This window comes from Salvelinus namaycush, chromosome 6 (genome assembly GCF_016432855.1).
Source record: "Salvelinus namaycush isolate Seneca chromosome 6, SaNama_1.0, whole genome shotgun sequence".
Taxonomy (NCBI): domain Eukaryota; kingdom Metazoa; phylum Chordata; class Actinopteri; order Salmoniformes; family Salmonidae; genus Salvelinus; species Salvelinus namaycush.
The window spans coordinates 37,500,502-37,513,952 of NC_052312.1; the positions used below are offsets into that span (position 1 = coordinate 37,500,502).

The 13,451-nt window shown below is 42.7% G+C and overlaps 1 protein-coding gene across 5 annotated transcripts in view; it reads left to right on the forward strand.

Moving 5' to 3' along the window:
• The first annotated feature begins 2,234 nt into the window (after window positions 1–2,234).
• Window positions 2,235–13,451, forward strand: part of LOC120049962 (protein phosphatase 1 regulatory subunit 12A-like) — a 67,008-nt gene continuing 55,791 nt past the window's right edge. For all 5 annotated transcript variants that reach the window (XM_038996493.1, XM_038996495.1, XM_038996498.1 and 2 more), the window contains exon 1: window positions 2,235–2,575. In XM_038996493.1, coding sequence (XP_038852421.1) covers window positions 2,339–2,575 — 237 coding nt within the window. In that variant the 5' untranslated portion in view covers window positions 2,235–2,338. The remainder of the gene's footprint in view (window positions 2,576–13,451) is intronic.

Genomic DNA, 13,451 nt, shown 5'->3' on the forward strand with positions numbered 1-13,451 from the left:
GACCAACAATTATTGTACTCAAACCCATAAACACTATCATTATGAACATGACAGTAAACGGCACTTCCATTTAAATAGTGTTGTGGCATGCTCCATGACGACTGCCTAGGAGCTGGCCTCTAGAAACAACTCCACAACCAGCATACAAGGAAGCAAAACCACACCCCTGCGGCGTACACATGGGCGTCTGCCAATAATAACGCTCGGTGGTGCCAAAATAAAAACCACTCTTCGCCGGTCCACCTTGCATTCAGTCAGGGCTAAGTCTGGACCACCCCAGAGGCTGAGTCCACTAGACATTCCTTTCACTTCAAGTGCTCCCATCAAATCATTGCAGGTACTGGTTTGTGGTAAAGGTGCTTTATATTGCTCTTTGGTGTGCATTGTGTCTGTTATGAAAAGGAACACAAATGGGACACAAATACACAGACTATGTCTACCACAGGTGGCTGGTGGCATCTTAACTGGGGAGGATGGGCTCATAGTAATGGCTGGAAAGGAATGAATGGAATGGTATCAAACACATGTGTTTGATACCATTCCATTCACTCCATTCCAGCCATTGTTATGAGCTGTCTTCCCTTCAACAGCCTCCTGTTATGTCTACAGTAATTAGCCACGTATGTCCTTATGGGTGACATGTTGGAGGGGCAAAAAAACAGGCAAAAAAATGCAGATTGAATATTTGTGTTTGAGTCCTGCCACAAAGCTTATCCATAGCCACTTGAGACAGTTATGTTTGTCTTATCAGAGCCACATTTGCTATGCAAGGTGCTTCGAGGGCCCTAAACATACTTTGCTTCAGCAATATTGTGGCAATGGTGAGAATCACCATCTGTTTATACCACAGGAGGTTCGTGACACCTTAATTGGGGAGGACATGCTCGTGGTAATGGCTAGAGTGCAATCAGTGAAATGGTATTAGATACATCAAATGCCATTCCATTTACCCCTCAGAAGCCTCCACTGGTTTATACCTGATATAACCATCCAACACAAAAAATTAAGTGGATTTCTCTTGTAAAGGTATTTTTCCCCGACAAAACACACACACAAACACTACTGAGAGACAAAGCAGTCCATACCATGGCTTACACCCTTGGGTTTCCAATCCAATTTGAGGCCAAGGAGGAAGTCAATAGTTTCCTCTAGATAAGTTGTTGTTGCACACTGGTCACTAAACGTTTTCCTATTGACCCAAAGTGCTTCAAAGCACCTATGGAAAAATAATTATACTTGTCTCTCTCATATCTAATGTAATTATCTCCATGGACCAGCCAGCTAATGTTTCATGGACAATAGTCTCCCTTTCCATAATGGCTCCTCTGAAGGAGTGGCACAGCTGACACAGATGGGCACAAACAAAGTAAACATACTAATATCCTGCTACTACAGTGATATTTAAGTAGAAAATAGAGACATATTTGTTCAACTAGTGGTAGTTTTGTAAACAAGCTATTGAAAATTGAAAGTCTGATGAAGTGACCACGGTCACATTTCATTTAAAGGCCCAGTTGAAAATGATTTGGGATGTCATTTGATCTGGCATTTTAATCAATGGTGATATGATTTTGAGTTTTTTTAGGGCCTCACGAATAACTCTAAATATAAAAACAATGTAATAGCACCTCATCCTTGATGAATAAAAGGCTCCAAAAATCATTCCGATGAGACATGCATTTAACTGGTCTGTGTTGTACAGTATGTGGCCTGCCTGTCGGCTGATATTGGCTCTGCAACATCGATTTCAAGTTCAAGCTTTTGGGGATTGTGTACTTTTACACCATTTTACCACTGTTGGTAAAAGATAAACTCCCTTGCTATTTCTATTGCCAATGTTCTTTAATTTTTATTGTCTTCCTCTGGTAATTTCATATGGATAGGGATGATGTTCTTTGAATATTATTAATAAACAGCTGAAAAAAAAGAATGAAAGAGCTATGTTTATCAATTGCCTATCTCTGGTCTAAGAAATAAAATACATATTTTCTCAAATGTTTTGACTTAGTTTGACCAGTCATCATAAAAACCGAATGAATAAAATCGACATTGAATATAATCGACATTATGCTGGTCTCAGTGTTCTTATTTATCATAATAAATGATAACACTCTTAACTCTGTCAAGGAATGTACAACCTCCTCCTTTTCCTTTCATCTGCTGATGATGACGTTATACTGCAGATCCTGAGGTGACGTTGCTTTGTCTCGCGAGCTTATGGAAAACAATCCAGACGCTCTCTCAGGCCCCCCTTCCCACGCCCAGTGCGCTGTGGGATAGTGGCACTATAAAGTATATCCTCTCTCGGAGAAAGATAAGAAGCCCGAGACGGGAGGGGATGAAGATGGCGGACGCCAAGCAAAAAAGGAACGAACAGTTGAAACGGTGGTTAGGGTCGGAGACAGACATCGAGCCTCCTATTCTGAAAAAGAAGAAGACGAAGGTGAAGTTCGACGATGGCGCCGTGTTTTTGGCTGCCTGCTCAAGCGGCGATACTGAGGAGGTGCTCCGAATGATTGACCGGGGTGCTGACATCAACTACGCCAATGTAGACGGTCTGACTGCCCTCCACCAGGTTTGTCATTTACAGCTATAAGCCTAGACACTGCTCATACAATAGCACGACAACCATATGTCTTGCCAAAGATCGTAGCTAACGTTACCTCCTGCCACAGTAATGGAGAATGGAGTAATTCCTGCTGAAGCTCAGTCTGTTTACCTAGCACGCCCGTCTTTTTTAGACGAGACAGGGCCATTTCATTTGTTGGGCTGTTGATTGAATTGGATCAGAAGCGAAGGGGTGGATAAACTCAAAATACCTGATTGGTAGCTATCCTGTTTGAGCTAGCTAGGTATGTTAAATGTATTCGTAGGTTAGTTAATGTTGAACATATGGATAGTTAGTTATTTGGTCTTTGTTTATCAGCAACTGATTCAAACATCCAATAGTCAGGAAGAATGCCGTTGACTGGCTTGCTAACATCTAACCAGCCACTTGGGTGGTGCAGTTAGCATAGCTAGTTAACGTCAGCCAGTTACTGTAGCTAGCTAGGCAAACCATTATTGGAACTGATATGTCGTCCTGCTCTGGCTAACCTGTGTAAGCTATGAAATATAGTTTAACTCAATATTGTTGGTTTGTTGTTTAACATACTCAATTATTACAGTCGTTGGCGAAGTTAACTGCTGCCGATTGTGTTTTATATCGAAGTTAATAGGAAGTACAGAAAATGTACTTGTTTGTTGATGGCAAGCTAGTTTGCTACAAGTGGCTAGCTAACGTTAGCTAACCTGTGCAAATGGTGGAAAGAACGTTTAGCTATCCAGTGGCACTGTTCGTTACCAAGCATAAGCTTGACTGCAGTCGGACGGCAGTAAAACTCCAAATTAAATGAATCAGATGTCAGCTTGGATCACGTCGAAGCTATAACATGCAACAATATTTTACAATATGTTCAGTCTCTAGGCTGAAGGGCAGGACGACTGTACTGAAACTAGCTACAGTCATGACACTTATATTTTCAAGAAATATTATCTGTGGTTAACAGCATATGTAACTATCTTAGGCTAGCTAAATGATCATACAACAGCACACTAACGTGTTACTAGCAAACGTTAGCCTCAGGAGCAACGTCTTTTGACATTCTGTAGCAAACATCACTCCTATAATTTCGATTATACTATTGTAGCAGATAACGATACAATTTATATCCACATTTTGTAATTGCAATTTGAGGCTTCCTTGAATTCAAATCAGTTTTTTGTAGTGTAATCTGTAGTGTAATATATATCACATCACACATTACATGTATCACAATGCATTTGGCCTTTTTCTGTTGCTGCTCTGGTAAGGTGGACACAGCCCAGTTATTTTGATATAATCACAGGATATAACTATGCATAGATCTGTGCAATTGTATTATAAGCTATCTGCATGGATTGGCAAACATCAAAGCTTGTGGTGTTTCAAAGTAGTTATGATAGCTAGGCTATTTGAAAAGTATACTAACTAACATTCTTAGCATAACACTAAGTAAATGCTCAGAATTAGAATCATACGCTCATTTTTATAAAGGTTGTTACACTTTGGAATTGGCTATTGGCTCTAAATTAGGCTAGCTTGCCTATATCCTGCCGGTGTGTTCGGATTGCAATGTTGCATTACTGACGTGTTTTGCTGCACAGTAGACTGTTCTGCAATCGGATAACAGCTGACACATTCTCTCTGGGAGGTGTGAGGTTTACATGTCAATACCTGTCGCTTTCAGCTGTGTGAAAGAAGCCAATCCTAGGTTTCTGGGCTGTTAATGTTATTAGTCAACACTTTAGCTTACGTTATGGCAGGTGGAGCACCAGCCTGTTACCTTGAATACTGACAACCAAAACAGAGTGCCCGTGGAAGCCACAACTTCTCTAATTCAGTTGAAAGTTTTGTTCTTCAAACGGATACTGCACATAAACATTTTAAGTCATGCTATTGTTTTGTCATTGTAGCCATAGAATAACATGTTAACTGTTCATCAAAGGTTTTCACACAGGTGTAAATGCAAAATTGAGAAAGTGTGGGCCTGTCTCCTCAAATGCATTTTTAGTAAAGTCAGAATGAAACATTGTTTATTGAAGTCTTGCATGTTCAAACTGTCTTGCACCTTACATCTACAATGATCTCATCACTCAGATGTCCTGTTTGCTAAGTGATGCATCACCCACTCTTTCTCTTAAGTAGTGTGATGTCTGCACCTTTCATAAACTGTTATTGCCGGGCAAGGCTATATCCCCGAAGGCCGATCTCAGGGTGTAGAAGTGGTGCCTTGTCTCTAGAATAGATGCTGCTGTATCTCTAGTTGATTTTGGGGGGGGGGGGGGTGAGGAATTCACACAAATTACTTTGTCTTATCTGACATTAGATATGCACTACTAGTCAGGGACTGTTTCTTAATCAGCCTTTCTTTAGGGTTACTGAGTTTGTCTTCCTTTCAACTGGAATTAGTCAGCCTCCTGCACTGCGCAGGCTCACTGGGTGAAAATATAGCTTTTTTGGGGGACCGGAGTCCACTCCAGGGACAAGCAGAGGTGAGGAAAGCATTTGCGACGCAGTGCTTGAGACCTAACCATGTCTGGAGAGACTTGGAGCAGCTTTGTTTGTGTTCCAGCATGTGATCCCTGGCTTCAGGGTCTTGGAAAAGAGTTGAAGGTGATATAGGGATTGGCGTTTAGCTTGCTAATCCTAGGATTTCAGGAAGGTCTGGCTGATGTTGGTTTGCTCAAACCAACAGAGATTTTGTTTAGGGATGTGCACGGTTATTTGAATATCTGAACGGACGTTAGTATTCAAATTCTTTTGAGTATTAATTTTAGCATCCAGGCATTTTCTAAATTTAAAATATCCATGTTACATGCAAGAATATACCATGACATTTCAAATTATACATTTAATAAAAACGAACCTTTCATTGTAGTTTTTATGACGTTCTCCCCATAAAAAAGACTGGTAGCGTTGGCCAATCAACGTGGCTCAATGGATAGTGAGCACAAAATGTGGCCTCAATTAGCCTAGCTAGCTATAGTTGGCTAGCTTAGCTTCTCTGGGCTACTCCAGTCAAGATTGGCACTGTTATATGGGATGATAAATAACGTTGTGGCTTCTACAAGCTAGGTAGTCTTGGCTGTAGACGAGTAGCGTCACTATCTGCCTTAGTCTGCTCATTCCAATCTCACCGGCCCCTCCACAGCTCCCTCGTGCAGCAGTGCTCAAGTTAAAAACGTATCCGGATATCTGACAATTCAAATTGTATTGGACACATGCACCGGCTACAACTTTCTCAACAACGCAGAAAAAAAAGTAGAAACATATTTGCTATTAAAAATATCTTGATACTATTTTAAGTGACCTTTTTGCTAACCCCCATCAAATGTGGCTCAGTCTGGGTTGCCACGTTAATTGTCCCTGATGGCTTTGCTAATCATTATCCATGTTGGGAATCTCTGCCTTCAAGGAGTAGGGCCAGTTGGCTTAGAGAATCAAAGTTGTCAGAATGAATGGTTAATGACTCTCCCAAAGTGGGATGGACTCCCCTCCTATTAGCAGGAGGCCAGTAGTGGTAATGCACCCTAGTCCTGGTCTTGAATGGAACTAAACCAAACAGTCTAGTAAGGATTAGTTGTTGTCTGCCTGCGTTTGACTAGCCTTTTTATTTGAGTCAAACATGGTGCCACGATTCACCACTACTGTAATAATTGGCTTAGTAGTGAGACTACGGTGGCTTTAACATGACTCTAATGCTGCTACCACGCAGGTACCTGAGTGACCACTGACCAGCCAGGCAGTGTAGGCTTATTGACATGGTACAGTGGCAAGTCTCCTTTCAGTTGCAGCTGTAGATCTGTTATTTTATCTGCGACAATTGTTTATGGGGGTTGTCGTGTGCTGATGACATGCCCTGAACCATTTCCCTTCCTGGTGACAAGGCAGTGACCTCTCGCTTTGGTTGTAACAATGCTCTGTTTTTACACGGAGGGTCACTCACTCCTCCCTGGGTGCAGTGACTGCACTGCACTCCTGCCACTTCTGAGTGCCATGTTATAAATACCACCTGCACCAGTTCTTCTCAGTATAGCTTGGTTTGAGGAGATTATTCTAAGTTTGGGTATGAGTCATTGCCACACTCTGGACTGCTTAGCTTTGTACTGGAGGCCTGGCATGCATTGGAGGTTGTGGACAGTCTGGCTTGAAAGGGTTTGTCTATGTGAAACAGAGATCACCTACGAGTCACTGAACAATGGCCTCTGATGTTCACCTTTGTTGTGAATGACCACCACTGTTCTTAACTATGGACCTGGAGGACATTTGTCCCAGCCTTTCACAAAAAACTAGGCCTATTTGACTGATTTGAGACGTTATTAATCTGAATCGGGAGTGTTAAGGCTTCTGCGTGCTTCCAGTTCGGAAGAGTTTGCATGTATTATCCCAACATTTTGTGATGTTTTGGACTTCAGTGAGGTTTTTTTGGGCTGGTTGGGCACACTTTTATTTTTTTCTGGATGCAAGTTGAAGCCGAAGTCTACGCCTTTTCGTCGCTGATTGGTCAACAGTAGGGATTCTTCAATAAATTCTTTGTCATTCAATGGGAGACGACTTGTTTTTTTAATGCACATTTTTTCCCCCTTGAGAAATACTGAATCAAACATCTTAGAAGTAAAATTGTGCGACTAAGATCACCTTGGCAAAAACAGCAATTTTATGACCGATTTCTTGAGTTTTCTTAGAATAATTCTGACTGACTATGGCGTCTTCCTGGACAAACGGTAATATTGCATAAAAAAAAAAAACTCTTTAAGGGAGTATGCGAGCACACTCGTTCAGCTACCTGAGTTTGACGAGGCACCAACCGAACTGAAGCATGCTGACATCTTTACTGCTGGGGCACAAGCCTTCACACCCTGCAGCCCTCTAGGACCACTGAGGAAATGTGGGAAGGAAAGACCTATAATGGTGCTACTGTAAACCAGAATTGTAAAGCTTTCCACACAGTTGTGTGGTGAGGGGTGAAGAGGAGGTACAGGGAGTTGTGAATGAGGGAGCAGGACTGGAGAGAGATGTTTGTAGATATGTGCTGGATGGGTAGCATTCCGTCCCTGTCCTCCTGGCCCGTGCATTCCTCACATGACAGTCGGTGGAAACCATGGCAAAGGGAGAGCAGAGCAAGCATTCCTCAGCTGTCACCTAACCCCCCCACCCCCCACACACAGTCTTACCCTCTTTCTGGCCTGCCAGCCTCTCCCCAGGCAATGCCAGGACCCAGCTGACTGCCACCTACTGTGCCGTATCAAGGCAGGGCCTGCACAGTGAAACAACAGGCGTATTCACCCATATCTGGCCTTTCTCTTGAGTCATTCATATTGTCTATCATTGGTAATGTACTTATATATATATACTGGCTCGTCAAAGTAGCTTTTTGTAAGTTGTGGTTTTAACGTCATGGTGAAGGTTTTACGACATCATTGGGATAGGCTCGATAAAATGCCAACTGTTCACTTTTTTTTTTTTTTTTTTACCTTAGCAACAGTTTACGTTCCACACCCTCACTATCAGTGTGTGAATGTCAAGTTGCTAGTGGCTTGTCTGCCGATTTGTGTACATACAGAGTTACATAACCACTGACTGAGCAGAGTAGCCAGCAGCAGTTTAGAATCACATGGACTGCATGAATCTTGAAATGGAACCTATGCAGACAGCAGTGCATGGGTCCCTCACTGCAGTTCCATCCAAAACAGCACCAGTTACATTAATATATTACATAATTGCTCCAACCCTGAGATTCTCAGCTGTGACAGAGGCTCCCAGTTGGCCAATGATAGCCTTGGGGGGGCTGTCTCATGGTAGGAAGCACAGATTCTGACTTTCAGTAGAGGTGTTGAGATTTTTGTTGTTGCTTGAATTAAACCTCTTGATTCAATTTGTAAAATGTACTTGTTGACCTGATATTTTGAAGGTCTGGCCTTGTAAAGTGTTGTCTTCACACAGATCCTATTGCTGAACTATTATGTTCTGGAACATTGCTTCCACCAGTCATGCGGCGTTCTGATTAAAATTTTTTTGTTCTTAAGGCTGTAAACTCACTTACCCTGGAGGGAAGCAGAGAGCGTTTTGGGTTACCACGGATCACCTGATCCGTAGTGAGAGTTGGTGTGTGTCAGGACCTGAAAGCTCTGCCCAATTAGGGCTAGATTAAGTTGATTTGGGTTGAATCGAGCTGTGTGACTTTTGATGACGGGAGCACCATGTTCCTCTCATTACTAGGGACATTTGTCATTGCTCACCATGGAAGATAATCAAAGGAACACAAAACAAGACTGAATACTATGTCAGTTCTTTTCCCCATACCAAGGCCCAGAAGATAAAGAAACTGCATTTGTATTTTTCTTTTAGACATCATTCTCTACCTGATACCTTTTCCTGTAGATGTCACTCAAACAATGTCACTCTGAGCCGGTTTGCTCATTGAGGGTGTCTATTCCTAGCCCTTAATCAAAGTTGGAGGTGGCCTGTTTGGCAGTGGACTGGGTATGGAGGTGCAGTGTGAACATGGCACTGTTTGGTTTGTGGAGGGGACTCTTATAGTGACATGCCCCACTTCCTTTGAAACCATTCTGCGGAATGGTCTGAAACGGAATATTTGGTCGTTTTTGGATGGCTTTTTAAGATCCACATTTCATTGGTGGTTGAGGGGACTTTAGCCGTTACTATGTAAAGCTCTTGCAGTACCTCTCGTAGAAAGGCATTATAGAAATCTATTAGAAAAATATTTGAACCACCCCTTTTGTTGTAGCTTAAATTTAGCTTTTCTAATTTACCTGCCCAAAGGCAGCGATTCATGCGTTTTAATAATGCACATAGCAGCATGACAATTGAGAATACATTAAAATGTTCCGCAGATATTTATAGTATGGAATTAAGGCAATCTGAATCGTGTTACTCTTTGTCTATGCGTTCAGTCTGTCTTGTAGAAAGGTTAATGGCTAATATAGTTGGATGTTTTCATAACCGTAGCAGTCGATTGCTTGTCAGTTTTTATGGACACGAGTGCATTAATAACATATTATTATAATTCAAGCGTTACGGGTCACCCAACCCAATGTTGATTCAACGTTGCCTCTGAATCATCAGCGTAACCATCACGGGCCTCTAGCCTGTGACAACTGTAATATTAGAAAAGCTCACGGAACTTGCACATTCTACCTGTTTATAATTGGTAGGTCTTGCTCTGTCAGGCGGGCCCCGTCTAAGGTTTCATTGAAGTGTTTCCACAACCTATAATCAAGTGCAGGAAGTCCTTGTGTCGTTGCTCTCGACTGCTTCACAACATGTCAGGTAGTCTGCTGATCATGACACGTCGGCATGGCTTCCTTACGCAATGTGTCGCACACACCTTCCATGCCTGTTCAACACCAGATTTTCTTGGGTAGTTTTTTCCAATGTTACCTCAAATAAAACATATATATTTAAAAAAATAAATGCATAAACACTCACATTTTCTTGAGACTTATTGATACCCAATTTCTTGACGCTTTAATTATGAAAGGGCTCGAGTGGTAGGAACTGCCTGAAGTATTTAAGACAAGCGTCACCGCAGGTTGAAACTGGTTCACCTGGGGTTGTAGGTAGAATTCCTCAGCAGGGGTGTAAACTCGACCTTCTTTTGCCACGTATGTGCTCAGACAGACATGACAGCCAAGCAGGCTGTGGATGGACTTGACCTGTCACACACTAGCAACCGATAGGCTAGGTGCTCCGCGGATATCGGCCATGATCAAAACGAGACAATAAAGCTGGTGACTCGGCTATCAATTTCATTTTTGAAACCACAAGCTGCCATTCATCCACACCTGTGTACCACCTTCTCCCACAAGTACATTTGATGTCACTGTGCTTTCCTGTACATGCAAACTATTTCTCACCCGAGCGAGAAGCTATAGATCTCTCACTATGTCGCCAGGGCTCCTCGGCTCGCTGAGAAATAGTCCCGGCACATAGACCTGTTGACAACATCTGTGTAAGGTAAACTGGGATGAGAAGCTGCCAAGAGCTCTCTTTCTCTCCTCGCCCGCCGCCCCACATCTCCGGCCACACTTGGGCTTTAGCATAGTATTGAGCTGCTGCAAAATTAGAGTGGGATGACTTCAGCAGCGTGTCTGTTTTTATTCACCCTGTGACAGTCTCCTCTGCTCTAGATTGGTCTTTAAACCATCCCAGGGTTCTTTGCGTTCCAGCAGTCATATGCCTCACTGAGTGTGGGCTTATAAGGTGTTTTTGAACCGAAAACACCTGGAAGCTGTATGCAGCGAGGAGGACAATTAAGCCCAGTCTATTTTGTTGTTGTCCTGGGAGGGAGAAGTTACATTCTTTCAATTCATCTCAAAATGGCCTCATCTTTCCAGCCAGTGAAATTGGTGCACCAGAAACTGTACTGACAGGTACAGGTGTCACATTAAAACAGAATTCTGCGTTTTTCATGCAAAAAAGAACGTATATGAAATACATTGCTGCATTTTGTAAACCCATATCTAAAATGCTTATTATTGTAATTTCAGCCTGGATTCAGACTAATTTAGTGCTTCAGTTGCACTTCTCCACTCAAATGCCTGTTTCTGAGTTCTCATCAATCAGCAGACAGCACTCTGTGTAGATACTTTTCTCTGGAAAAATGCAAGATTAAATTCCAGAAAATCATTAGGAAATGTAACTGGCTACGTTCTTTCTATGATAAACATTAGAAATATGATGTTTTTTTTATATTGTAAGCAACATAAAACGCAAGTGTAATTGTTTCAAATCAGATTCTTTGATGGTCTGTATTTGGAAAATGCAAACATCTGAACTCGAACGTGATCCCTGAGGTAAAGCCCTAATTACAGCCTAGGTGAAGGACCATAAGATGTAGGCCTAGACCACCCTAGAGTATGAGTGAAGGACCTACAGCCTACTAGACATGACGGGCATCACACCCTTATGTGGTTACGAAGTGGGCTACTTGCCTTGCCTTTAGTCAACCCAGTACACAACAAAGTCTTTAGCAACCTTTGTACAGGCTAACCAGTCTGCCTCTTCCCCTCAGCCTGTGATGGATCTAGTTTTGTACTGAGCCACCACCAGCCTTGTGACTGTGCCAGTGAAACTACTGCGTGCTGTTGTGCAGACAGGGGCTTTTTAATTATAGTCTGTGGTGTGTGTGTGTTGTGCATGTGTATTTGACTGCAGAGTAGAAGCAGTGTCAGTGAATCGAGCTGGGTGTCAGTGTGTTTGGCTTGTGAGTTTTGATGGCTGTAGGAATTGGACATCATTCAATACCACTGATTTATTTAGTATCTCCAGGTACAGTAATTTAGTGGTGCCATTAACACCACTGAACAGACCAGAGTAGGACACTATTCAGAGCAGGAATATACTAGAAGGTAAATGTACTTTTATTTTCACCCTTGTGCCTTTAAAAAAATAAAAATAGGATTGGACATTTTGCGTCTATCGTCGTTTGCATATTTTTCACTGTTCGTTTCCTAATAGTGTAGACTTGATTGACATTTTGTAGATCGTGAATATTGTCTGGTCGTTAAGTCTAATTGAGCTCCTATCCCAGATGTTGTTAGCCTGCCAAATGAATAATTAACTGAACCAAAAATAAGCAGAATGCCCTACCTGTACATGTTCCTGTCTGGGGGAAAGAGGCTACAGTTGGAAGCACAGCAACGTCAATCAAGAAGTACAACCTTTTCAACCCAAATAAGTGAACTCTTTCTTTCACGAGCAATGAGCCGTTTAGCATACATTTACAAAATAAATAAAGCTTTTGGGGTACCAGTAATTTTGGTCCAATTTAGTCTCCTCGGACCACACTGGAGATTCATGTGAGCCTTCCAATGTAGTTGACATTTTCTGAGGCTCAGGGAGATTAGGTGTGCCTTTGGAAATCCCAACGCCCTAGTCTCTACCAGAGCTTTTGTCTCTGCTCAGGACTCCTCATGTGGATTTTCATTGGCTAATTAAAGGTGTGCCCTGCTGTCGTTGTCTGTTTTGAGAGGGCAGGAGGACTGACAGGAATGTTTATCCTCTTCCTAAATGAGGGGAATAGGATGTAGTGGGGGATGGGGGTGTTGGGGAGATTTTCAGGCAGAGGAACAGGAAGTATTTGTTTATTTTTCTCATTTCCTCGTTGAGGCTCCACAAGTGAGCACGGCTTCATCTACCAACTCCTACTTCATCTAACCCCCCCCCCCCCTATTACCCAGCAATCGCCCCACCATCACAGAACACAAAGCCCAGTCTGCCCTATATGCCCCTCTTACATTGGCGAGCCAAGACAACCCTCCTAATTGTGTAAACTGTTTCCTCATCGAGTACTGTGTGGCTTAGCTCTTGAAGGAAATCACACTCTGATGCTTATCTGTGTCTTGACTTGTTTCTTCCCAAGAGTAGCCTTTTGGTAATATCATGAACGAAAGAGATCATGTCTTGTGAGCTAGGCCTAAGAAAGACAATATAATGTGCACGGTCCTATGTGAGACATTGAGTTCAGATCACGTGTGGAGGTGTTGACGGTGGCACAGGGCAGGGGACAACGGCTGGAGCCTTTACTCCAACGGCTATGGAGGTAATCCATATTTTTCAACCGTAATGGCTATGGATTGTTTGAATGCCTAGTGGGGCAGACACAAGCATACACGCTGTCCCTTTAACCTCTGGAGTCCAGGCAGTGCTTGCCTGGAGAATGACATGAACAACAGGCTTCATCAGCATTTTCTGCTCATGGATGTAGGTTAACCCACATAATGCACGGTATTAAGGGAGATTGTGCTACACACACACTCGTGTTACCTTGGCTGTCTGACCTCGTTGTCCCCTCATGCCCCTCTCCTTGGACCACTGACACTAACAGCTCATGGAAACAATCTTGGCT